Source organism: Salmo trutta, chromosome 18 (genome assembly GCF_901001165.1).
Source record: "Salmo trutta chromosome 18, fSalTru1.1, whole genome shotgun sequence".
NCBI lineage: Eukaryota > Metazoa > Chordata > Actinopteri > Salmoniformes > Salmonidae > Salmo > Salmo trutta.
The window spans coordinates 41,756,444-41,782,144 of NC_042974.1; the positions used below are offsets into that span (position 1 = coordinate 41,756,444).

At 43.6% G+C, this 25,701-nt stretch overlaps 1 protein-coding gene across 6 annotated transcripts in view; it reads right to left on the minus strand.

Moving 5' to 3' along the window:
• LOC115153310 (echinoderm microtubule-associated protein-like 6) overlaps positions 1-25,701 on the minus strand; it is a 90,825-nt gene that overhangs the window by 34,759 nt on the left and 30,365 nt on the right. For all 6 annotated transcript variants that reach the window (XM_029698625.1, XM_029698624.1, XM_029698621.1 and 3 more), the window contains exons 7-15: positions 16,795-16,996; positions 15,776-15,913; positions 8,213-8,469; positions 6,410-6,622; positions 6,059-6,229; positions 5,675-5,781; positions 4,412-4,530; positions 323-509; positions 39-144 (exon numbers count right to left, since the gene is read on the minus strand). In XM_029698625.1, the coding sequence (XP_029554485.1) occupies positions 39-144; positions 323-509; positions 4,412-4,530; positions 5,675-5,781; positions 6,059-6,229; positions 6,410-6,622; positions 8,213-8,469; positions 15,776-15,913; positions 16,795-16,996 (1,500 nt within the window). The remainder of the gene's footprint in view (positions 1-38; positions 145-322; positions 510-4,411; positions 4,531-5,674; positions 5,782-6,058; positions 6,230-6,409; positions 6,623-8,212; positions 8,470-15,775; positions 15,914-16,794; positions 16,997-25,701) is intronic.

Genomic DNA, 25,701 nt, shown 5'->3' on the forward strand with positions numbered 1-25,701 from the left:
GACATAAGTTACATGCCCAGGAAAATACATAGCCATACCAGAGAAATCAAGGGCACAAACTCCTTTCTGGTGAAAGCCCTTGAGCAGGGAGAAGCACTTCAGGGTTTGGATGTCCCACACATGGATGGCTGGGTCCCTGCCAACCTGGATTCATTCACAAAGAGGTGATTAAGATCAGTGTGTGAGAGAGAGAGAGAGAGAGAGAGAGAGAGAGAGAGAGAGACAGAGAGAAAAAGAGAGAGGAGGGAGGGAGGGAGGGAGGGAGGGAGGGAGGGAGGGAGGGAGGGAGGGAGGGAGGGAGAGGGTGATTGTACATGTGTACCTGTCCAGTGGCTGCATAGTCTTTGAGAGGGTGTACGGTCAGGCTGATGATGTCATCATCGTGGCCCAGGTAAAACCTCTGACTGTGTTGCTCTCTGTTGTAGACCACACCCACCGCCGCCACATGGTACACCACCTCCCCTGCCTGGGTGTAGAACAGGTTGTTTCTGCAGTCGTAGCCGCGGTACCTACACACACGCACGCACACACACACACACACACACACACACACACACACACACACACACACACACACACACACACACACACACACACACACACACACACACATCACACCAATAAACATAATTCTACTATATTAAGGGAAGTGAAAGCCACTTACAGTGCATTCGGAAAGTATTTAGAACCCTTCCCCTTTACCACATTTTGTTATGTTACAGCCTTATTCTAAAATGTATTAAAGAAATGTTTTTCCTCATCAATCTACACACAAAACCCCATAATGACAAACTGAAAACAGATTTTTTTTAAATAAAAAATTACAAACTGAAATACCTTATTTACATAAATATTCAGACTCTATGCTATGAGACTGGAAACTGAGCTCAGGTACATCCTGTTTCCATTGATCATCCTTGAGATGTTTCTGAAACTTGATTGGAGTCAACCTGTGGTAAATTCAATTGGTAGGACATGATTTGGAAAGTCACACACCTGTCTATATAAGGTCTCACAGTTGACAGTGCAAAAACTAAGCTATGAGGTCGAAGGAATTGCACGTAGATCTCTGAGACAGGATTGTGTCGAGGCACAGATCTGGGGAAGGGTACCAAAACATTTCTGCAGCATTGAAGGTACCCGAGAACACAGTGGCCTCCATCATTCTTAAATGGAAGAAGTTTGTAACAACCAAGACAAGAGCTGGCAGCCTGACCAAACTGAGCAATCGGGGGAGAAGGGCCTTGGTCAGGGAGGTGACCAAGAACCCGATGGTCACTCTGACAGAGCTCCAGAGTTCCTCTGTGGAGATGGGAGAACCTTCCAGAAGGACAACCATCTCTGCAGCACTCCAGCAATCAGGCCTTTACGGTAGAGTGGCCAAACGGAAGCCACTCCTCAGTAAAAGTCACATGACAGCCCGCTTGGTGTTTGCCAAAAGGCACCTAAAGGACTCTCAGACCATGAGAAACAAGATTCTCTGGTCTGATGAAACCAAAATTGAACTCTTTGGCCTGAATGCCAAGCGTCACGTCTGGAGGAAACATGACACCATCCCTACGGTGAAGCATGCTGTTGGCAGCATCACACTGTGGGAATATTTTTCAGCAGCAGAGACTGGAAAACTAGTCAGGATAGAGGAAAAGATGAACGGAGCAAAGTACAGAGAGATATTTGATGAAAACGTGCTCCAGAGCGCTCAGTACCTCAGACTGGGGCAAAAGTTCACCTTCCAATAGGACAACGACCCTAAGTATCCCTAGCCTCGTCCTCAAATCATGCGCAGACCAGCTGGCTGGTGTGTTTACGGACATATTCAATCTCTCCCTATCCCAGTCTGCTGTCCCCACATGCTTCAAGATGGCCACCATTGTTCCTGTGCCCAAGAAGGCAAAGGTAACTGAACTTAATGACTATCGCCCCGTAGCACTCAATTCTGTCATAATTAAGTACTTTGAGAGACTAGTCAAGGATCATATCACCTCAACCGTACCTGTCACCCTAGCCCCACTGCAATTTGCATACCGCCCCAATAGGTCCACAGACGATGCAATCGCAATCACACTGCCATATCCCATCTGGACAAGAGGAATACCTATGTAAGAATGCTGTTCATTGACTACAGCTCAGCATTCAACACCATAGTACCCTCCAAGCTCATCATTAAGCTTGAGGCCCTGGGTCTCAAGCCCGCCTTGTGCGATTGGGTCCTGTACTTCCTGACGGGCCGCCCCCAGGTGGTGAAGGTAGGATGCAACATCTACACTTCGCTGATCCTCAACACTGGGGCCCCACAAGGGTGCGTGCTCAGCCCCCTCCTGTACTCCCTGTTCACCCATGACTGCGTGGCCATGCACGCCTACAACTCGATCATCAAGTTTGCAGACAACACAACAGTAGTAGGCTTGATCACTATCAACGACAAGACAGCCTATAGGCAGGAGGTGAGGGCACTCGGAGTGTGTTGTGAGGAAAACAACCTCTCACTCGCCAAAAAGATCATCAAGGACAGCATCCACCCGAGCCACTGCCTGTTCACCCCACTACCATCCAGAAGGCGAAGTCAGTGCATCAAAGCTGCGACCGAGAGACTGAAAAATAGCTTCTATCTCAAGGCCGTCAAACTGTTAAACAGCCATCACTAACACAGAGAGGCTGCTGCCTACATACAGACTTGAAATCATTGGCCACTCTAACAAATGGACTTTATTTATGCCACTTTAATAATGATGTTTACATATCTTGCACTACTCATCCCAGATGTATATACTGTATTTTATATTTATATGTACATATTCTTATTCCATCCCATTACTGTTCGCTGCTCTGGCACCCCAATGGTGGAACAGGCTCCCTCACGACGCCAGGACAGCGGAGTCAATCACCACCTTCCGGAGACACCTGAAACCCCACCTCTTTAAGGAATACCTAGGATAGGATAAAGTAATCCTTCTAACCCCCCCCCCCTTAAAAGATTTAGATGCACTATTGTAAAGTGGTTGTTCCACTGGATATCATAAGGTGAATGCACCAAATTGTAAGTTGCTCTGGATAAGAGCGTCTGCTAAATGACTTAAATGTAAATGTAATTACTTAGATTTGTGTGTATTAGGTAGTTGTGGAATTGTTCGATTAATTGTTAGACATTGCTGCACTGTCGGAACTAGAAGCACAAGCATTTCGCTACACTCGCATTAACATCTGCTAACCATGTGTATGTGACCAATAAAATTTGATTGGATTTGAAGCTCACAGCCAAGACAATGTAGGAATGGCTTCGGGACAAGTCTCTGAATGTCCTTGAGTGGCCCAGCCAGAGCCCGGACTTGAACCCGATCTAACAGCTCTGGAGAAACCTGAAAATAGCTAAGCAGCGACACTCCCTACCAACCTGACATAGCTTGAGAGGATCTGCAGAGAAGAATGGGACAAACTCCCCAAATAAAGGTGTGCCAAGCTTGTAGCGTCATACCTAAGAAGACTTGAGGCTGTAATCGCTGCCAGAGGTGCTTCAACAAAGTACTGAGTAGAGGGTCTGAATACTTTTGTAAATGTGATGTTTCAGGTTTTTTTTATACATTTGCAAAAACCTGTTTTTGCTTGTCATTATGGGGTATTGTGTGTAGACGTATTCCATTTTAGAATAAGGCTGTAACGTTACAAAATGTGGAAAAAGTCAAGGGGTCTGAATACTTTCCGGAATGGACTGTATACTGAAACAAAAATGTCAATTCATTCCTTGACTGAGTGCCTGGGTGTTTCTGTAAAGCTGAGTAGGGAAAATGACATATTAAGATAAGACGGCTATTTTTCTGAAACTGTGAAGGTATGATCCTTATCTAAAAGGTACTCCAAATAAAATCACAGTTCATATGCTGTCTCTCCCCTACATGGCCTATATAAGAGTGTCTAATAAACCCCGCGTGGGGAATTCTAATCAAATGTGCTGCATTTAATTCATCGCTCAAACACTGAAAGACTCCTGCCTCCCCCACTGTGAGGTCTTTAAGTTTTACAAAAAGGAAAGGACACTGAGGGAGTATTAGAGCTGCTACAGGGAAGTATTTAATGGCTGCTCGTGCTGAATCAGTAATGTTAACTGCTTCACACATCTTGACATTTTTTTGCTACAGAATATGCAAAAGGGATTTGCATATTCCAACAGCTGACACAGACAGGCCAATTTCAGAGAGAGAGAGATTGTTTCATCGCGATGGAAACACACAATTTCCTCTCAATTCAAGACAAGACATCTGTCCTTATCACGTCATTTCAAATGGTGGAGTGTCATCTCAACCAATTTGACATTGAAAAGATGACACCTAAAACACACGTGTGAGTATTTTTCTGATGAACACTCAGTAACACAGTCAAAATGAGACCCATAAGACCTGTCATAAGAACCCATTACCCGTGGACAAACTTTAGACGAAGACCTTCATCTGGGCCTCTCTGGCGCTTTAGGGAGCCAACCTGCTGCTTCTTCTCTCTGCTCTGCTGCCTCAGCTGGGGAAGGTCCTCCTTATACACCTGAAACAACCACACACAGTCGTCCTTCTACACCTGTAACAACAACAGTCCCTCATATTGTACATCATGTCAACCTGCTATCATCCACTTTCCCCACAATCACAAGCAGCTAAGGTTGACTAAATAACATGAATGGTGATCATGTTGACTTCATGCTCCTACGACACATCATATGCTTTACTGAACCATGATATGAAATACTACCGATAACAAAAGTGTTGCATGAGGACAAAAATTAAGTCTTAAGAGAAGCAGGGACAATAATAGTTTTACCCCACACATGAAACTTTAAACAGGCAACTCATTGATCTGTCATGAAGCAGTGTTGGCACAGCCGGCAATATATCTCCAGAGCACACATGGCAGCGCTCTGTGTGGCACCAACCCGCATCGTCACGGCAACAAATGCAGATCCAGCTGCCAGTGGAGATAAGGCATGTGATGGATGCCATGGCAACCCAGGCGTTTTCCGACAAATAGAGTCTCAGTCAGCGTTGATCCCATACAAAGCCGCTGATAGGAGCACTCTGCTATTTGAATATATTATCTCCCCTTCCGTCCGCCTCGCAGCCTCTCTCTGCTAACATCAATCAATATCAGAATATCTCCACTCGGCACCTTCATTGACTTTCAGGATGCCTCAGGATCCTCGTATATGGCTGGAGGCATTCTGACTAACAACGGGCCATTCCAATTCAGATAACACTGACTAATGTGGGTTGTTCTAACAGTTTATTCTCTCTCTGCCTCATCTACTGTAGGGTATTTAAACAGGGTATTGTTTAAGCCTTGAGTAGTGTGTTCTCTTGTCTCTCATGTTTTTTTTTGGACACCAGTTTAAATGGGGCATATTCTCCTCTCATCTCATTCAACTGTCATTCTCATATATAGATATAGTATCTTAATTTGTTTACCCTGTTGTCGCAGATAATTTCCCTGTGCCGCAGGAAATTCAAATTCAAAGCCTCGTAATTTACATAAATTCACTAAAAACCCACAGTTCTCTTTTTCTCACAACTAAACTAGTTTATCAAAACAAATTTCCAATAAGAAATTATAACTTTTTTATTATTTTATTATTAATACCCACTTTCTGTCTGAGCCATATAGGACCCTCCACTGTCTGTAGGCTCCACACACCCACCTGTCGGTCGTAGTTGATCTGTGTCTCCTGCTCGATATCAGAGTCCAGCTCCGGGACATCAGACACATCAGAGTCAGACTCCTCACTGTTGGAGTCTGCATGGCCATCTAGAGGGAACCGATACCAGGAGACAGTGGCAGCAGGCAAACTGATTTCACTGCTGCAACAATCACTCACATAGTCATTACATTGGTTTCTGACAAGAGCATGGTCATTGTGTACTGTAGTCACTCTAAGGTAGATTAATCATATGAAATAATATTTCATACACAAATCTACCCAAGAACAAGCACCAGCTCAACATGACAATATGGGGTCTCTCATTAGAACCATACAATACATTCTTAAATCAAACCCCCAGGTTCCTCAGGCTAAATACTGTACCTTGTGGTATATTGGTCTCCAGTCCTCCGTTCATGACGCCCTCAGGCAGGAACTTCCACTGGAACACAGAGTGGTCAGCCCCGCCGGTGGTCAACACCCACTGCAGGTCGTGAGACCAGTGTACGTTGGTCACGTGGGCAGAGTGGCCAATGTACTTCTTGAATTTTGCCCCTGTTCACAACATCAGGGAAAGAAAAACTAGTCAAAATGAAATGAGGGAAGGGGAGTGTGTTCAACATAATTCCCTATCTCATCATTCTATATTTGCATGGGTACACATGTATTTTTTATTGTAATGACTCCAAAGTAAAAATGGCATGTTGCATATTCAGAACAAAGACATTTACTGACCTTTCTTTAGGCAGGGGAAGCGGAACAGTTTGACCAGACCAAAGTCGTCTCCAGTAACCAGCACAGCACTGCTGTAGTTGGCGTCCACAGAGTTGACGTCACTGATGTTGGTGTACTTGGGCCAGATCCCACTCACCTCTGGACCAATCACACTCGTCCACGAGCTCCAGTGGATCCCTTTTACCTCCTCCTTGGTGGTCAGGTACTTCCCAACTTCAGGGGAGAAAAACAGGATGGAAGACAAACATGGGCAGAATGCATGTATCTTGTAAAACCAGCTTGTTGTGCGTAAATAATAGCACCTTTAAATAATGTTGACTATGTTACAACTCTACTAACCTAGCTGCTAAGGTTCTTAGCTAGAACTAAAAGGCAATAAGTTTACTCAACAAGTAGGTAAAGATTACATAAACATGAGACTGAAGGTGTTAACACACAAACACCCTGTTCCTGTGTTAATGAGGGGTTTAATTGGTGCAAGAAATAAACCAAATAGCAACGTAAACAAAGCCTAGAGCCGGGAGCCCTTTTCTGTCCGAAGCTTGCATCACTTGTGGAGCTCCTTTTTTAATTAGGGTCCTCAGCATGAATATTTGTGTATGTGTGTGTGTGTGTGTGTGTGTGTGTGTGTGTGTGTGTGTGTCAGTGCGTGTGCATGCGCCTGGTTTGTTAGTCTAACCCCCCAGGGAAGAGGGAGCTATCTAGAATCCCTATGGGACAAGTGAAATTAGAAAATCTACCATGCTTCAACACTCGATTGACGTCATTCTATTATCGTAATTAATTGACTTTCTAAGAGAATATTCCCTTGGCTTTTATAATTGCAAAATAATGCAATGTTAAAAAGACAGATAAGTGAAGCAGGAAACACAAATAAACAAACATATTGAGGTAATATGTTTGAGGTAAATGTAAGAAAGTACCCATTGATGTCAAATATGTTCCCTAATAAATAATTGGAAAATGTAGCAACCAAACTATTTTTCCCCTCTGTCTTCTCTGCAGCATCACCTGTTGTCCTCCTGACTGTCAGTCTAGACAGTCTGTCTGCTGACACTAAACACCCTGGAGCAACGCTGAGTCACTCACTCTGACAGGGCTTTTCACACAGCTCTCCAAAAACATAGTGTAGTTTGAGAGAGAGAGGTGTGTGTGTTTGTGCGTGTGCGTGTGTGTGTGTGTGTGTGTGTGTGTGTGTGTGTGTGTGTGTGTGTAGACAGTGGTTATGTAGTGACTGGAAGGCTTGTGCAGCTGTCTAGAGTTTTAGACAGTGCCACCTAGAAAGCAGCCTTGCCTGGGAAGAGCCTTGCCTGCGTGACAGGCAGAAGAGACAAATAAGAAGAAACCACTGCATAACCACATCGATGTTAAAGCCGGATTGTGATGTGATGATTGCTGCTGCTGGTGTGTGTGTAACAAGGGCTTGTTTGGCGTGGCGCTAAGCTAGCTGTGATCCACCTTCGATTCATGGGCCTAATTACTGTTTACTGTCAAGCTGATTGCTGTGTGATCTGTTTACATGCCTTCTCCCAACAAGGAAACAAGAAACAGCTACATCAGATTCAATCACGGATAGTGTTCCCAGTAAGCTGAGATAATAGGAGTTATACCATGGTTATCATGGCCTAGTTCAGAGAGACACGGGGACAATTTTAAGTCATTATGAAGCGTTGCTTTTCTGCAAAGTGAGTCACTCTCAAAGTGACAGCAGAATCTGTCAAAAGCAAAGCCAAGCTGCCGAAACACAACATTGTCACAACGTTGCCAAAACGTGGTGGCGGCTGGTGGCGGTGATTCACTCACTTGGCATCCTGTAGAAGAGGCGTTCTCCCGCACCGTCGTTGCTCTGGAGGAACTTGCTGTCGATGGACCAGTCCAGGTGGGTGATGAAGCTGGAGGACTTGTTGCACTCGCCCACTTTCTTGTAGCGCTGCGCCACAGCGTATACATCCACCAGGCCGTCATTGGAGCCCACGGCCAGGTAGCTCCCATCCGGAGAGAACTTCATCTCATGGATCACCTCCTTCCTGTCTTTAATGTGCACCACCTCCGTCATGTCCCTGGAAGGGAGAGAGGAGGGGGGAGGGAGGGAGGGAGGGAGGGAGGGAGGGAGGGAGGGAGGGAGGGAAGAGAGATGGAGGGGGGAGAGAGAGAAAGGAAGAGTGAATCCCTTGGCTCTAGGCAGGAGGCTGGCTGGCTAGCTCATCTATCTAACCAACAGTGAGCAGCAGCAGATGGACTGGGCCCATTCATTGTCATAATGACTCTGAGGCCAGCTGAAACACTGAGAGGGAGCCTCGCCACTAAACTCATCTTCCTGCTGTCTCTCTCTGAGGAGGACGCATTACAATGAACCACCACAGTCTTATCACACCTGCTGCGCCCACCCAAAAACAATTCTGCCGGCCCAGACTTGATTAACTAATTTTTCATGAGTCATTTTAGATGGGGACATAATTATGCTTTTCCGTCTAAATTGCTCTCTGGTAATGTTAATGTTGGTACGATCACAAAAGGGGGAAGGAAGTATGTAATCACAGGACGTATAGACAGTGTGGCTTCGGATTCTTATAATGTGCTGTAATTGTGAATCATAGTGCCAGTGATGTTTGTCCCTTATCCTGACAAATGCCTAACGATTAGATATGGTGAACAGTAATCATAGGGAATAACCTATGGGGAATATCAATGTATACAGTGCAGTGTGTCTCAAACAGCTATATCCAACGATGAGGCAGATAAAAAGTCAAAGTAACAAGTCAAACCCTTTTAAACGCACCAGCTCTCAGTCAGAATCCTACAGCACAACACAACACAGCCCCAGGCAACATAAATTCATCCAATCATAAAAAGCTGCTCCTAATGCTGTAAAGCCCGTTCTTTTCCCATAGACTAAATGCAAATCAGGAGCACTGTTCACTTCAAAGTGCAGCGTGAGGATTAGCCACTTCAAAACGTATTGATTAACAGCACTGCGGACCAATTTACTGTAACCTAATGGAAAGTGCCAGCATACCAACTGAATCTGCTGGGGAGTAAATTAAACTGGGGCCTTCAGTCAGGCTTTAAGTGATGAATTCAGCATCTCATTTGAAGGCTGTTAAAACCAGAGGTTTTGGCCCATGGCGGCACTGTAGGCTAGGTTGCATAACTTTATGGCCCTTCTTTACGAGATGTATCTGAAGAGTTTGATGCTGGAAATACTTTTGCCAGCTTTGCTATAATGCAAGTACTTATGAAAGCTAACTAACCAAAGTAAAAATGTTCCTTAATTTTCCTAAATTAAATTATTTTCCTAAATGGCCATTCGACCACTCCGTGAGCTTCCACTGGGGAAAAAAGCACTTAAGGTAAATTCACACGCTAGTGTTGCAATGTCATTTTTTGTCACAAAATGGGCAGCTCCTTGTAATACGCTCCGGGACTCAACAAACTTTTGTATTACCTGAAAATTGAGATGCCCCGTATCATTCCTTCCGCAGCCCTGGGGGGAAATATAGTCGCTTGGTTCCTTGATCTGATCTATAGGCTATATAGGCTATTCATCAAAGTAGCCTATTTTGTATTGATAACCAAATGTAAAAATTCTCAGCGACTGTTCAAACAGTAAACCAAACAACACAAATCCACCCAAAAGGGTATTATGTTTATAGGTGATAAAAAGTGATTCCATGCTATTGTGAAATAGTAGAAAATGCTGTAGCCAACTAGCTAGCCATGTGCGTTTTCTCCATGACCAAAACATGATGTTCTATTTTTAGCTGATATCATAATGAATACAACAGCAGCATATCAAACTGGGATACTGTTTTAGGTTACACCAGCAAGTATAAGAATATACACCACCGGTCAAAAGTTTTAGAACACCTACTCATACATTGCAGAATAATAGTGAAGACATCAAAACTATGAAATAACACATGGAATCATGTAGTAACCAAAAAAAGTGTTAAACAAATCAAAATATATTTTATATTTCAGATTCTTCAAAGTAGCCACCCTTTGCCTTAATGACATCTTTGCATGCTCTTGGCATTCTCTCAACCAGCTTCATGCGGTAGTCACCTGGAATGCATTTCAATTAACCTCTTCACTATAGGGGGCAGTATTATCACGGCCGGATGAAAAACATACCCAAATTAAACGGCCTACTACTCGGGCCCAGGACCTAGAACATGCATATTATTAGATTAGATTTGGATAGAAAACACTCTGAAGTTTCTAAAACTTTTTGAATGATGTCTGTGAGTATAACAGAACTCATATGGCAGGCAAAAACCTGAGAAAAATCCGAACAGGAAGTTTGACCTCAGATGGCTGTAGTCATTTCAAAGGATTTTCTATCTAAACTACAGTGTCTGTGATGTCATATTGCACTTCCTAAGGCTTCCACTAGATGTCAACAGTCATTAGAACCTCGTTTGAGGCTTCTACAATGCAATTTGATTGAATAATACCCGGAAGAGTAAGTGTTCTGGCTGAGGTCATTGCCTTACCTTGCGCGCACTCATGAAGGATTAGCCAGTTTTCTTTTTCTTTTGTAATGAATCTGCTATTTACATTTACATTTTTACATTTAAGTCATTTAGCAGACGCTCTTATCCAGAGCGACTTACAAATTGGTGCATTCACCTTATGATATCCAGTGGAACAACCACTTTACAGGTATTCCTTAAAGAGGTGGGGTTTCAGGTGTCTCCGGAAGGTGGTGATTGACTCCGCTGTCCTGGCGTCGTGAGGGAGCTTGTTCCACCATTGGGGTGCTAGAGCAGCGAACAGTTTGGACTGGGCTGAGCGGGAACCATGCTTCCTCAGAGGTAGGGGGGCCAGCAGGCCAGAGGTGGATGAACGCAGTGCCCTTGTTTGGGTGTAGGGCCTGATCAGAGCCTGAAGGTATGGAGGTGCCGTTCCCCTCACAGCTCCGTAGGCAAGTGTAATACCCTTGTTTGAACCAGGTATTGAGTTTATTTGTTATAATTAATTGGTTATATATTTAAAAGATAATTGAATTACTCCTAACCTGTAATGTTGTTAATGCATTATGCTTTTGAAGAAATATTTATTTAATGTATAAGTGAATAGTTTGTTTTACTTTGAATTGTAAGTTTTGACCAATAAGGTCGCTCGTTAAGTTGTGGCCAATGGGAGTTGACCTGGTTAACGGGAGGCCTGGGAAAAAAAGAAAAAAAAAGACGTTGATGAAAAAGGATGGACGTTTTTACCTTAGGACGGTTGGTAAATTAATTATAAAAGAAGACGACAGAACTAGAACAAAACCCATACCTACTAGGATATGAAGGGAAATACATGTTTTATTTTATAAAAGAGTTGTTATAATTTTGTTAAAACTCAGTAAAGACTGAAGCTACCGTCTCGTCGTGGAGGTATTTGTCAGCATTGAGGTTAGCCTAGCATCGTGTGACACTGGGAGATAATTGCTTGGGAAGCTTAACGAGTTCGTGTTCCCATGGGATATCGGTTACGGCTAAGGAGTACTGTCTGCATGGGTAGCTGTGCTTGCCTTGGACTTTGTGAGGAAACCTGCATGGAATTGCCATACTTCGCTGAGGGAATATCTACCAAGCAGTGAGTAACCACCACGTGAGGTGCTTCAAGATATTTTTGGGTGTCATCATTTTTTGAGCTCCAACACGCGCCAACGGTTTATTTAAGCGAACTTGAAATAATTTGGACTCATTGGGGTTTATTATTTTCTATTTCTTTTGTTGTGTCTGAAAATGTATTTGTGTTTGACAATGTTCTAATACACATATGGAACGTTATGTATATTGAGTTGGTGGAGTCATTGATTGTCTCAATTTAATTTAATGCATGGGATGGTCTATCCTGATTCAATAACAAAAACCTATAATCATTTATTCTGAAGTTAATACCCTATTGTCATAACCCTAGATAGTTTACAATAGGAATTCTTATTGGAGATGTCCTTCTGACCTAACATCCCATGCTGCTGAGATACTCTGCATAAGTTAATATTGTGAGAGTCATATTCGAGCCTGGTGAGAGGGTTACACAAGCACCATGGTCTTGTAGCGGATGCGAGCTTCAACTGGAAGCCAGTGGAGAGAGCGGAGGAGCGGGGTGACTTGAGAGAACTTGGGAAGGTTGAACACCAGACGGGCTGCGGCGTTCTGGATGAGTTGTAGGGGTTTAATGGCACAGGCAGGGAGCCCAGCCAACAGCGAGTTGCAGTAATCCAGACGGGAGATGACAAGTGCCTGGATTAGGACCTGCGTCGCTTCCTGTGTGAGGCAGGGTCGTACTCTGCGAATGTTGTAGAGCATGAACCTACAGGATCGGGTCACCGTCTTGATGTTAGTGGAGAACGACAGGGTGTTGCTATTGTCCGGTTGGAATTTTATCACAATTCTACGATTATAACACCCTAAAGATTGATTGTGAACATGGTTTGACATGTTTCTACAAACGCTGAGGGAACTTTATAACTTTTCGTCGACGGTGGATAGATGCATTTTGGAATGGGGATCTGGACGCGCCATCAAAACGGATTTATTTCGACATAAATTATGGACTTTATCGAACAAATTAAAATTTCTTGTGGAAGTGGGAGACCTTCCGAGTGCATTCAGCCGAAGATCAGCAAAGGTAAGATAATATTTTTAACATATTTCAGCGTTTTGGGGAAGCCGTGGCAGGACGGCTAACGGAATAGCATGGTGCTCAGTACTCAGAATATAGAACAATGTGCTTTCTATGTAAAGTTATTTTGAAATCTGACACAGCTGGTGCATAAAAGAGTACTGTATCTATAATTCTTAAAATAATTGTTATGTATTTTGTCAACGTTTATGATGAGTAGTTTTGTAAATTCACCGGAAATTTTGGGGTGAATACATTTTCTGAACGTCACGCGACAATGTAAAATGTTTTTTTTTATATAAATATGAACTTGATGGAACAAAAAATGCATGTATTGTCTAACATAATGTCCTAAGAGTGTCATCTGATGAAGATCGTCAAAGGTTAGTGCAAAATCTTTGCTGGTTTTGTGCTTTTGGACGGCTAACCTTGCTTTGAAAATGGCTGTCCTTGCTAAGAAAATGGCTGTGTTGTTGTTATTTGCTGTGGTTGTATCCTAACATAATCTAATGTTTTGCTTTCTCTGTAAAGCCTTTTGAAATGGGACAACGTGGCTGGATTCAGGAGAGGTTTATCTTTCAAATGGTGTAAAATAGTCGTATGTTTGAGAAAATTGAATTGTGGTATTTTAGTTGTTTTTGTATTTCGCGCCATGCGATCCCATTGGCTGTTGGCTAGGGGTTCCGCTGGCGGAACGGGGTGCCGCTAGCGGAACGTCTAGATGCAAGAGGTTAACAGGTGTGCCTTTTTAAAATTTAATTTGTGGAATTTATTTCCTTCTTAATGTGTTTGGGTCAATCAGTTGTGTTGTGACAAGGTAGGGGGGTATACAAAAGACAGCCCTATTTCGTAAAAGACCCAGTCCATATTATGGCAAGAACAGCTCAAATAAGCAAAGAGAAACGATCATTACTTTAAGACTTGAAGCTCAGTCAACATGGAAAATGTCAAGAACTTTGAAAGTTTCTTCAAGTGCAGTTGCAAAAACCATCAAGTGCTATAATGAAACGGGTTCTCATGAGGACCAGAGTAATGAAAGCTCAAGAGTTAGCTTCTGCTGCAGAGCATAAGTTCATTAAGAGTTACCAGCCTCAGAAATTGCAGCCTAAATAAATGCTTCACAGAGTTCAAGTAACAGAGACATCTCAACATCAACTGTTTAGAGGAGACTGTGTGAATCAGGCCTTCATGGTCCAATTGCTGCAAAGAAATCACTACTAAAGGACACCAATAAGAAGAAGAGACTTGCTTGGGCCAAGAAACATGAGCAATGGACATTAGACCGGTGGAAATTTGTCCTTTGGTCTGGAGTCCAAATTTGAGATTTTTGGTTCCAACCGCCGTGTCTTTGTGAGGGTGAATGGATGATCTCCGCATGTGTATTTCCCACCATAAAGCATGGAGGAGGAGGTGTTATGGTGTGGGGGTGCTTTGCTGGTGACATTGTCTGTGATTTACTTAGAATTCAAGGCACACTTAACCAGCATGGCTACCATAGCATTCTGTAGCGATACGCCATTCCATCTGGTTTGGGCTTAGTGGGACTATCATTTGTTTTTAAACAGGACAATGACCCAACACACCTCCAGGCTGTGTAAGGGCTATTTTACCAAGAAGGAGCGTGATGGAGTGCTGCATCAGATGACCTGGCATCCACAATCCCCCAACCTCAACCAAATCGAGATGGTTTGGGATGTTTCGGACCGCAGAGTGAAGGAAAAGCAAGTGCTCAGCATATGTGGGAACTCCCTTCAAGACTGTTGGAGAGAACGCAAAGAGTGTGCAAAGCTGTCATCGAGGCAAAAGATGGCAACTTTGAAGAATCTGAAATATAAAATATATTTTGATTTGTTTAACACTTTTTTGGTTACTACATGATTCCATATGTGTTATTTCATAGTTTTGATGTCTTCACATTTATTCTACAATGTAGAAAATAGTAACAAAATTAAGAAAAACCCTTGAATGAGTAGGTGTTCTAAAACTTTTGAACGGTAGTGTATATATATTTTTTTAAATTATAAATCAGATTATTTCACATGCAGATGTGGGAAGCTAAAAAAGCTAGCTAGCTTGCTATGTTTTAGACAGGTTAAAGCCTGCTAGCCAGGCTGCCAGCTAGCTACTACTAGCAAGGGAAGATTACTTTTCCTTGCTATCACAGAATAAAAAAAGTTAAATATGTAAATAATATGCTATCACCTATCACCCCCTTGTGAATGGGAGTGGGACTGGTGAGGAAATTATGTTACCAAAAGGTGTCCGCTGCTCCAAAAATCCCACTCCACCCACGCGCACCCACGCACTAGATCAACGGAGTGAAGCTTGTAGTAACCTTTAAGGTGGGCAATACGAGATGCGTGAACTTTTAGCAGTAAAGGGGGGAGGTGAAGGTCTTATACCCGATAGGAGAGTCTGTACTGAACACTGAGCTCTAAAGCAGATTGTGAAAGGAGTGCTTGTTGTACTAAAGATTAGTCTAGGGACTACAGGTGTGGTAAGTGGTGCCTGTATTTGGGAACCAAATGTGCAGACAGTGCATGCTGTACTGCACTTGCCTCTAGGGACTAAAGGTAGGCAGTGATGTGGAAGGTGGGAGTTTGTTGTACCTGACACTAGGACCTAAAAGTGTTTGTTTGTGGATGTTTTCTGTAACTGTGAGCTACAAGTGTGTGAGTGAGTGGGTGTCAGTTTAACTGACTCTAGGGACTAAAGGTAGGCAGTGAAGGTACATTTTAGCAGTACCTGACTCGGAGCACGGTGAAGGAGCCGTCCTTCATGCCCAGAGCGAGCTGAGAGCCATCGTTGCTGAAGGCCACACTGCGGACTGCCTCCTCCATGTTACAGCGAGCTATCAGGGCATGGTCCGCCAGGCTCCACAACCTGAGAACACCACACACACACGCACGCACGCACGCACAAACACACACACAGTCATAACCAATCAGCACAGTTTTAGCTATGAACATGGCTTCTGTAGCCACACCCATTAGAAAGTATTAAGTGAAGAAGATATCAGTAGCAGCTAAGTGACTAAGACAGATGTTTTAATGAGCTAGTTACTGCTGCAGGGTGAGGGCTTGAATTAAGGGTTACACTATATTTTAACAGTCCGTAATAAACCATTTATAAAGCATTTACAAAAAGATTGCATAACGGTTATGGTTGGGTTAGGTTATGTTAAGGGTTAGGGTTAGATAGCGCTCACTTTAGATTAGGGACTGCAAAAATACTTTACTTATGATTAATAGATGGTTTATAAATGTGGGCGATATGATTAATGAATGGTTTATTAGGGACCGTTAAAATAAAGTGTTACCAGGCCCACAGAGAACTCTGTTACTCCTGGTAGAACGGGGTTGTGTGGCTTCATTATCAAGTATATGTCCCCTGCACAGGCTGGCACTGTGACCTTTCTATAGCTAGCGCTGAACTCTGGGCTAGAACTGTCCCGGTTAGAAATGTGTAGAACAGGGTCTGACAAACTAAGGGCTGTCTGAAGGAGAGGAGAACCAGTGAACCAAGCAGGACGAGTAGTACTGCTGGTCAGGGTTCACTGAGTTTATGTAATTAAGATGAAAAGTCTGGATGAAGTGGTACATTAAAATAGAATGAACAGGGATGGTGGCCTGGGTAAACTGAGAAAGGATAAATTAGGGAAGAAAGCTCTGATGATAACTACTGGGTCTATAAAGATGCTAGTGTAAAGACGCTTCTGAGGGAGCTGATGTACGAGCTAAATTACAGCTGGAGTTAAGACTGACCGTACAGATCGGTCATCACTGCCGGTCACAGCAAGCGGTTTCTTGGGGTGGACGTCCAGAGCCCAGAGCTCTCCCTCACAGTGACCCTGCATGATGAGCAGAGGCTTGTCTCTGTCCCGAACCATCACCTCAAAGATCTCACTGTCCTGCGTCCCCGCCAGGATACGGTCTGCCCTCCAACACACACTACGAATAGACAGCCCTTAGAGAGAAAGAGAGGGAGGAGGGAGGGGGAGGGATGGAGGGAGAGAAAAAAGAAAGAGGGATAGAGAGAGACAGCGGATGAGAAAGACACCGTAAATAATGAATGCTCTGTCATGTATAACAAAAGAAGGAGATTGAATACAATCACAGCCGTTCTTCAGCAGGTGATGAAGGGTAGCATCACCTTCTGGCCTGGTTTAGATCTTATCTGTCGGAAAGATATCAGTTTGTCTCTGTGAATGGTTTGTCCTCTGACAAATCAATTGTAAATTTCGGTGTTCCTCAAGGTTCCGTTTTAGGACCACTATTGTTTTCACTATATATTTTACCTCTTGGGGATGTCATTCGAAAACATAATGTTAAATTTCACTGCTATGCGGACGACACACAGCTGTACATTTCAATGAAACATGGTGAAGCTCCAAAATTGCCCTCGCTAGAAGCCTGTGTTTCAGACATAAGGAAGTGGATGGCTGCAAACTTTCTACTTTTAAACTCGGACAAAACAGAGATGCTTGTTCTAGGTCCCAAGAAACAAAGAGATCTTCTGTTCAATCTGACAATTAATCTGGATGGTTGTACAGTCGTCTCAAATAAATCTGTGAAGGACCTCGGTGTTACTCTGGACCCTGATCTCTCTTTTGAAGAACATATCAAGACTGTTTCAAGGACAGCTTTTTTCCATCTACGTAACATTGCAAAAATCAGAAACTTTCTGTCCAAAAATGATGCAGAAAAATTAATCCATGCTTTTGTTACTTCTAGGCTGGACTACTGCAATGCTCTACTTTCCGGCTACCCGGATAAAGCACTAAACAAACTTCAGTTAGTGCTAAATACGGCTGCTAGAATCCTGACTAGAACCCAAAAATTTGATCATATTACTCCAGTGCTAGCCTCCCTACACTGGCTTCCTGTTAAGGCAAGGGCTGATTTCAAGGTTTTACTGCTAACCTACAAAGCATTACATGGACTTGCTCCTACCTATCTTTCCGATTTGGTCCTGCCGTACATACCTACACGTACGCTACGGTCACAAGACGCAGGCCTCCTAATTGTCCCTAGAATTTCTAAGCAAACGGCTGGAGGTAGGGCTTTCTCCTATAGAGCTCCATTTTTATGGAATGGTCTGCCTACCCATGTGAGAGACGCAGACTCAGTCTCAACCTTTAAGTCTTTACTGAAGACTTATCTCTTCAGTAGGTCCTATGATTAAGTGTAGTCTGGCCCAGGGGTGTGAAGGTGAACGGAAAGGCTGGAGCAACGAACCGCCCTTGCTGTCTCTGCCTTGCCGGTTCCCCTCTTTCCACTGGGATTCTCTGCCTCTAACCCTATTACAGGGGCTGAGTCACTGACTTACTGGTGTTCTTCCATGCCGTCCATGGGAGGGGTGCGTCACTTGAGTGGGTTGAGTCACTGACGTGGTCTTCCTGTCTGGGTTGGCGCCCCCCCTTGGGTTGTGCCATGGCGGAGATTTTGTGGGCTATACTCGGCCTTGTCTTCGGACGGTAAGTTGGTGGTTGTAGACATCCCTCTAGTGGTGTGGGGGCTGTGCTTTGGCAAAGTGGGTGGGGTTATATCCTGCCTGTTTGGCCCTGTCCGGGGGTATCATCGGATGGGGCCACAGTGTCTTCTGATCCCTCCTGTCTCAGCCTCCAGTATTTATGCTGCAGTAGTTTATGTGCCGGGGGGCTAGGGTCAGTCTGTTTCATCTGGAGTATTCTCTTGTCTTATCCGGTGTCCTGTGTGAATTTAAATATGCTCTCTCTAATTCTCTCTTTCTCTCTTTCTTTCTTTCTCTCGGAGGACCTGAGCCCTAGGACCATGCCTCGGGACTTCCTGGCATGATGACTCCTTGCTGTCCCCAGTCCACCTGGCCATGCTGCTGCTCCAGTTTCAACTGTTCTGCCTGCGGCCACGGAACCCTGACCTGTTCACCGGACGTGCTTGTTGCACCCTCGACAACTACAATGATTATTATTATTTGACCATGCTGGTCATTTATGAACATTTTAACATCTTGACCATGTTCTGTTATAATATCCACCCGGCACAGCCAGAAGAGGACTGGCCACCCCTCATAGCCTGGTTCCTCTCTAGGTTTCTTCCTAGGTTTTTGGCCTTTCTAGGGAGTTTTTCCTAGGGAGTTTTTCCTAGCCACCGTGCCTCTTTCACATGCATTGCTTGCGGTTTGGGGTTTTAGGCTGGGTTTCTGTACAGCACTTTGAGATTTCAGCTGATATACGAAGGGCTATATAAATAAATTTGATTTGATTTGATCTAATCCATTTCCTTGTGTATTACACTTCAATCCAGAGATAGAAACTATTACGTTCAGACAACTTTCAGGTGGAAAGTTTTTCACAGAGTGATGTGTGACTAATACAGGTAGACTTTCATTTCAGGAGAGAGAAATGAAGTAGACAACTCTAGAGGGAGGAACAGATTGAGCTGCTACAGTGAAGGCATTTCAAGCAACAAGACATCAGCATGACATCACCCAATGCAAGACATCACCCAATGCCCCTCATTAATACTAAATAGTCTCTAACTCAGTCAGGAAAAGCACAGCTACAAATCCTCAGGCTCTTCCTAAAACAACACCTCACTAACATCACACGATATGAAAAATATAAAAATACATGGCAACCAGAAACCAGCTACTGCCAATATACAGATGAAGGATCTTAATTTTAGCCAGTTTGCTACAGCAGGAAAATAATCCTGTAGCAACAGGAAATGTGAATTATTATGTGAATTATAATTAATGTACATTTTTGTAGGGGTTGATAAATGTTTTGTTTGGGCAAATCAAGTCTGAAATTTCAAAATGGTAATTACAAATTTTAGAAGCCTTTTTAAAACTCAAATATACTACAAAAGTGATCAAATTAAGATCCTACATCTGGACAGAATCCCTGGCAACTGGAGTAACATGAACTAGAGTTAATTGGCTGCACAATACACTTCAGCTTTGACACCCTGGGGGAATAACCATTTCTAAAAAGTAATTAATGTGGATTCTTATCTCAGATTTCCTCTCACTAAAACTGATCCATAGTTAGGAATCAAACCTTCACTGGGGCTCAAAACATTCAAGAACAGAAGTAGGAAATCCCTTAATATGGAGGATACAAAAATCATTGGGAGCACTTTCTAATCTAGAGCCACAAGCTGTTACGAAGGTTTTTGGCATGTCTACTAATTTCTCAGATTTAGTCCTGCTGTACATACCTACACGTACACAACGGTCACAAGACGCAGGCCTTCTTATTGTCCCTAGAATATCTAAGCTAATATCTAGGCTTTCTCCTATAGAGCTAAATTTTTATGGAATGATCTGCCTATCCGGTGGAGGAGATCTTCGTGGGATATACTCAGCCTTGTCTCCGGGTAGTAAGTTGGTGGTCTGTTGATATCCCTCTAGTGGTGAGGGGGCTGTGCTTTGGCAAAGTGGGTGGAGTTATATCCTGCCTGGTTTGCCCTGTCCGGGGGTATCGTCGGATGGGGCCACAGTGTCCCCCCGACCCACCCCTGTCTCAGTTTCTATGCTGCAATAGTCTGTGCCGGAGGGCTAGGGTCAGTCTGTTACATCTGGTGTCATTCTCCTGTCTTATCAGGTGTCCTGTGTGAATGTAATTCTCTCTCTCTCCCTTTCTCCCTCCCGGAGGACCTGAGCCCTAGGATCATGCCTCAGGACTACCTGGCCTGATGACTCCTGTCTGTCCCCAGTCCACCTGGTTGTGCTGCTGCTCCAGTTTCAACTGTTCAGACTGCGGCTAGGGAACCCTGACCTGTTCACCGGACGTGCTTCCGTGTCCCGGACCTGCTGTTTTTGACTTTCTCTCTGTCTTTACCGCATCTGCTGTCTTGACCTCTGAATGCTCGGCTATGAAAAGCCAACAGACATTTACTCCTGAGGTACTGACCCTGCTGGTCATCTATGAACGTTTGAACATCTTGAAGAACAATCTGGCCTTAAATGGCCATGTACTCTTAGAATTTCTACCCGGCACAGCCAGAAGAGGACTGGCCACACCTCAGAGCCTGGTTCCTCTCTAGGTTTCTTACTAGGTTCCTGCCTTTCTAGGGAGTTTTTCCTAGCCACCGTGCAGGTACATTTGCATTGCTTGCTGTTTGGGGTTTAGGCTAGGTTTCTGTGTAGCACTGTAAAAAGGGCATTATAAAGACATTTGATTGACTTGTGTTTGGAAAAGATGGGTTGCCTGTTTTGTATGTTATTTTGACATTAATACGGGTCACATATCACTTTGCAAACAATGTAAATAAATAAATAATAATAATAGAGTTAATAAAGCTGCGTACAAACTTGGTCTTTTTTGCTTTCATGAGTAAGGCAGCTCCAAAATGCAGGTGTTTCAGCCTAGCTCAGTGCTTTCTGTGGTGGTGGGGCAGCCAGCGGAAAATACGGAGCATAGCGGTTGGTAATGTTCTCTAGTTGCGCCGTGATTGGGTAATGTTCTCTAGTTGCGCCGTGATTGGCTCAGTGTTCTGTCACTCATGGGGACACTATGTCCCCGGCAAATCTAAGGGTAGAGCTCGAAAATTGAAGCCCCTTAGGTGCTACCATAGAGTTACATTAGAAGTGCCCATCCAAGAAGTCTCAAGGTCATTTGCCACAGATAAAATGATGTCAAATCATGTTATATCTACAGCAGCTTTGATTGGACTGTTCAAATCAACATCATACTTTCAAAAGTCATCATGAATCAAGTAGACAATCTACTGGCAAATGCTTTTTAATCCTTGTTATATGAAGAGAAATAATGAAGAGAAATCTATCGGTGCTCATTGGCCATAAACACTCCACAACAACTTGGAAATCGCAAATTCAACAGTGAGTAATTTAGAAGGAATCAGTTGCTAACTGCAAGCATCGCAAAGCAATCACTGGTCTGCTATTCAGTGGAGTAGGTGTGTGGTCCCAAGTCTGAAAAAGCTTAAAAACATTCAACATTGGCCATGCTGTCAATCCAGCATGACTTCTGCCATGCTCAAAACAACTGGAAACTCAGAAATTAGAAATCTGACTTCAGTGAGTTCAAGACAACTGGGAACTCTGAAAATATGTTTTGAACGTTCATCCAACTCGGAATTGCAAGTCGGGAACTCGGGCCTCTTTCTAGAGCTCTGACCTGAAGATCACTGACTTCATCATGATTCAACCTTGTTTTTTTCCTGAGTTCCCAGTTGTATTGAAAGCACCATAAATCCAGAGAATGCCAGATTTTGATGACAAAATTTGCCCACGAAGGACCCCCGCGCCACTTTCCTGTTCAAGTGAGCACAACAAGGTGAGTCCAAAAATGTCTTGTATGCTGCTGCATAAATGATGCAATATGGCAGGGAGATATGTATATTGTAGCTAAGAAAGTAATACTACGTGTATGTTGTGTCGTAAGCTGTTAGTAGCCCATGTGCCTCACCCTAATAATTTGGTCCCTTTCCCCTCTTAATTTCGCCTGCTGTTCTGACTTGGTGGTGCACATGTAGCCTATAGCCTGTTTTAGAGAAATGTAATCATTGAATATTGTAATCATCATTGTCTGCTTATATGCCCCCTTTATTTATCCTACGGTTCTGACTTGATGTACAGAGATAATACTGTAAGAACGGACATTGTTCTGAATTCTGTCGCTGTACATTTCAAAGTGCTGAACAAATAGAGCGGCACATTTTGCTCTTAATTGTAATCAGAGGGTTCATATAAATACTATGCATGCCAGTCTCTCTTCGCTAAGAGTTGAGGAGAGACTGACTGCATCCCTTCTTCTTTTTATAAGAAACATCAATGTGTCGAAAATCCCAAATTGTTTGCATAGACAACTTACACACAGCTCTGACACACACACTTATCCCACCAGACATGCCACCAGGGGTCTTTTCACAGTCCCCAAATCCAGAACAAATTCAAGAAAGAGCACAGTATTATATAGAGCCCTAATTGCATGGAACTTCCTTCTATCTCATATTGCTCAAATTAACAGCAAACCGGGTTTAAAAAACAGATAAAGCAACACCTCGTGGCATTTGACCTAGATAGTTTGTGTGTATGCATTGATATGTAGGCTACATGTGCCTTTTAATTTTTTTTATGTAGTTCTGCCCTTGAGCTGTTCTTGTCTATTGATGTTCTGTATTACTCATTCTGTATTATGTTTCATGTTTTGTGTGGACCCCAGGAAGAGTAGCTGCTGCTTTTGCAACAGCTAATGGGGATCCAAATACCAAATTATTGTATTGACTACGTCTGTCCTAGCACGCTCATTAATGTCTTAATCGAAATTACGTATTGCCACTTATCTGCTCGTCGTTCCCTTCTGCCATAATTTTTTAATCTCAATTGTCAGTAGAAACCACATTTTGTTTAAGCAAGTCAGCCATATCAGAAATGTTTTTTTAAAAGGCAGTAAATGAGGCTGAATGTTTCGCTGCCAGACAAGGCTCCACTGATAGCCAGGTGTAGCAGTGGTAAGGTGTTGGGACTGCTGTTGGGGCTCTGCTGTTGGGACAGTTTTATATAGGCTCTAACAGTTTGTGGGCACCGATATAGTGAAATTAATCAAATCAAATCAAAGTTTATTAGTCACGTGCGATGAATACAACAGGTATTCCTTACAGTGAAATGCTTACTTACAGGCTCTAACCAATAGTGCAAAAAAGGTATAAGGTGAACAATAGGTAGGTAAAGAAATAAAATAACAGTAAAAAGACAGGCTATATACAGTAGCGAGGCTATAAAAGTAGCGAGGCTACATACAGACACTGGTTAGTCAGGCTGATTGAGGTAGTATGATCATGTATAAATGGTTAAAGTGACTATACATATATGATGAACAGAGAGTAGTGCATTGTTTAGTGTTGTGTTGTGTAGTGGCTTTAAAAAAATGTTTTTTGCCCCACCAACATTTCCATGTTAAAATTGCCACTGGTTACAATACTTTGACCGGCCAACAAACACCCAGCAATGCCATTGTCTAATCCCAGGGTGTACCCGGTGTCTGTGGGGCTTTCAGATATTATTATTCCTCACCCCTGGGGCTGGCTGGGGACACAGAGCTTTTCTCTGCTTTAACCACAGACAGCCAGGCAGCCACCGTTCAGAACAGAGGATGAGAGGAGAACAGAGGAGCAGAGGAAGAGAAGAGAGAAGACCCTCATTGATAATACATGAGTGCCACTGATGGTTTCCTCAATTTAGCAGGAGGCATAGAGCAAAAGGAATCCACATGATAATGCTATGAAAAGTTTACTAAATGTCATCTGTCAAAGGTTTAGATTTTTTTGTTTGTTATCTTAACTTCTCTATTCTGTTTTATCCATACCTCACAGTCAAACTCTCTCAGGCCCCTAGAATATAACCATATTTTGTTTCTCTGTCTGATTGGACTAACATGGCCTGCTCTGGCTCAGATGAATGGAAATGGATGAGTGGCATATTTGATCTTAGCGGTCTCTCTCTCTGTCGGTCTTTCTCTGTCCTCTGTATCTGTTCACAGTCAATAGATGTCAATGATACATCCACAGGGACAGGCTAATAAATCATCATGGCAGGGCTCTCAATGAGCTAAACACACATCGGCCTCTATTAGGCAGCACACACACTGACTGAAGTGACCTACACATTATCCCTGGTTACAGTATGTTAACCCCTGTACAAATACATCAGTGTCTGGATCGACCTACTCACACACCTCTACAACAGAAGCTTGGACTCTGACCCTTAAATCCATAGACAGCACAGTGCACACACAACCCTGTGTGCTTAGATGGATCTCCTCATAAGGACGCGCCTCTCATCCTCTGTCTCTCAATCACCCAGCTACCCTAATTACCCATGATACCCCAGGGACAAGCACAAACATGCAGACTATGACATGGTTTGATCAGCCTGTGGCCCCGTGTTACTCTGACGTCCCCCACGAGCCTGTGAAGGGCCTGCCTGCAAATGCACACAGCTTTGACTGTGATGTTTAATTGATGAGAGGGCTAACACTCACCAGCCATTTAGCCCCATGCTACCTTCACACCTGCTCCTGTCTGTATCAATTAAAGTATCGAATACAGAATAGGCCTGGGAATTGCCAGGGACCTCACGATACGATATTATCACGATACATAGCTGCCGATACGATATGTATTGCGATTCTTTCGATTCTATAATTGTGTTCGTTGGCCGTAGCTTATACCTGCCCATACCATAACCCCAGAACTATGACAACAGTAAACCGCTCACCCACACAACGCCATACACGCTGCCTGCCATCTGCCTGGTACAGTTGAAACTGGGATTCATCCGTGAAGAGCACACTTCTCCAGCGTGCCAGTGGCCATTGAAGGTGTGTATTTGCCCACTGACGTCAGTTACGATGCCAAACTGCAGTCAGGTCAAGACCCTGGTGAGGACGATGAGGCACGCAGATGAGCTTCCCTTAGATGGTTTCTGATAGTTTGTGCAGAAAGTATTTGGTTGTGTAAACCCACAGTTTCATCAGATTTCTGAGTGACTGCTCTCAGACCATCCCGCAGATGAAGATGGCTGATGTGGAGGTCCTGGGCTGGCGTGGTTACACATGGTTTTGCGGTTGTGAGGCTGGTTGGACGTACTGCCAAATTCTCTAAAATGACGTTGGGGGGTGGCTTATGGTGGAGAAATGAACATTCAATTTTCTGGCAACGTCT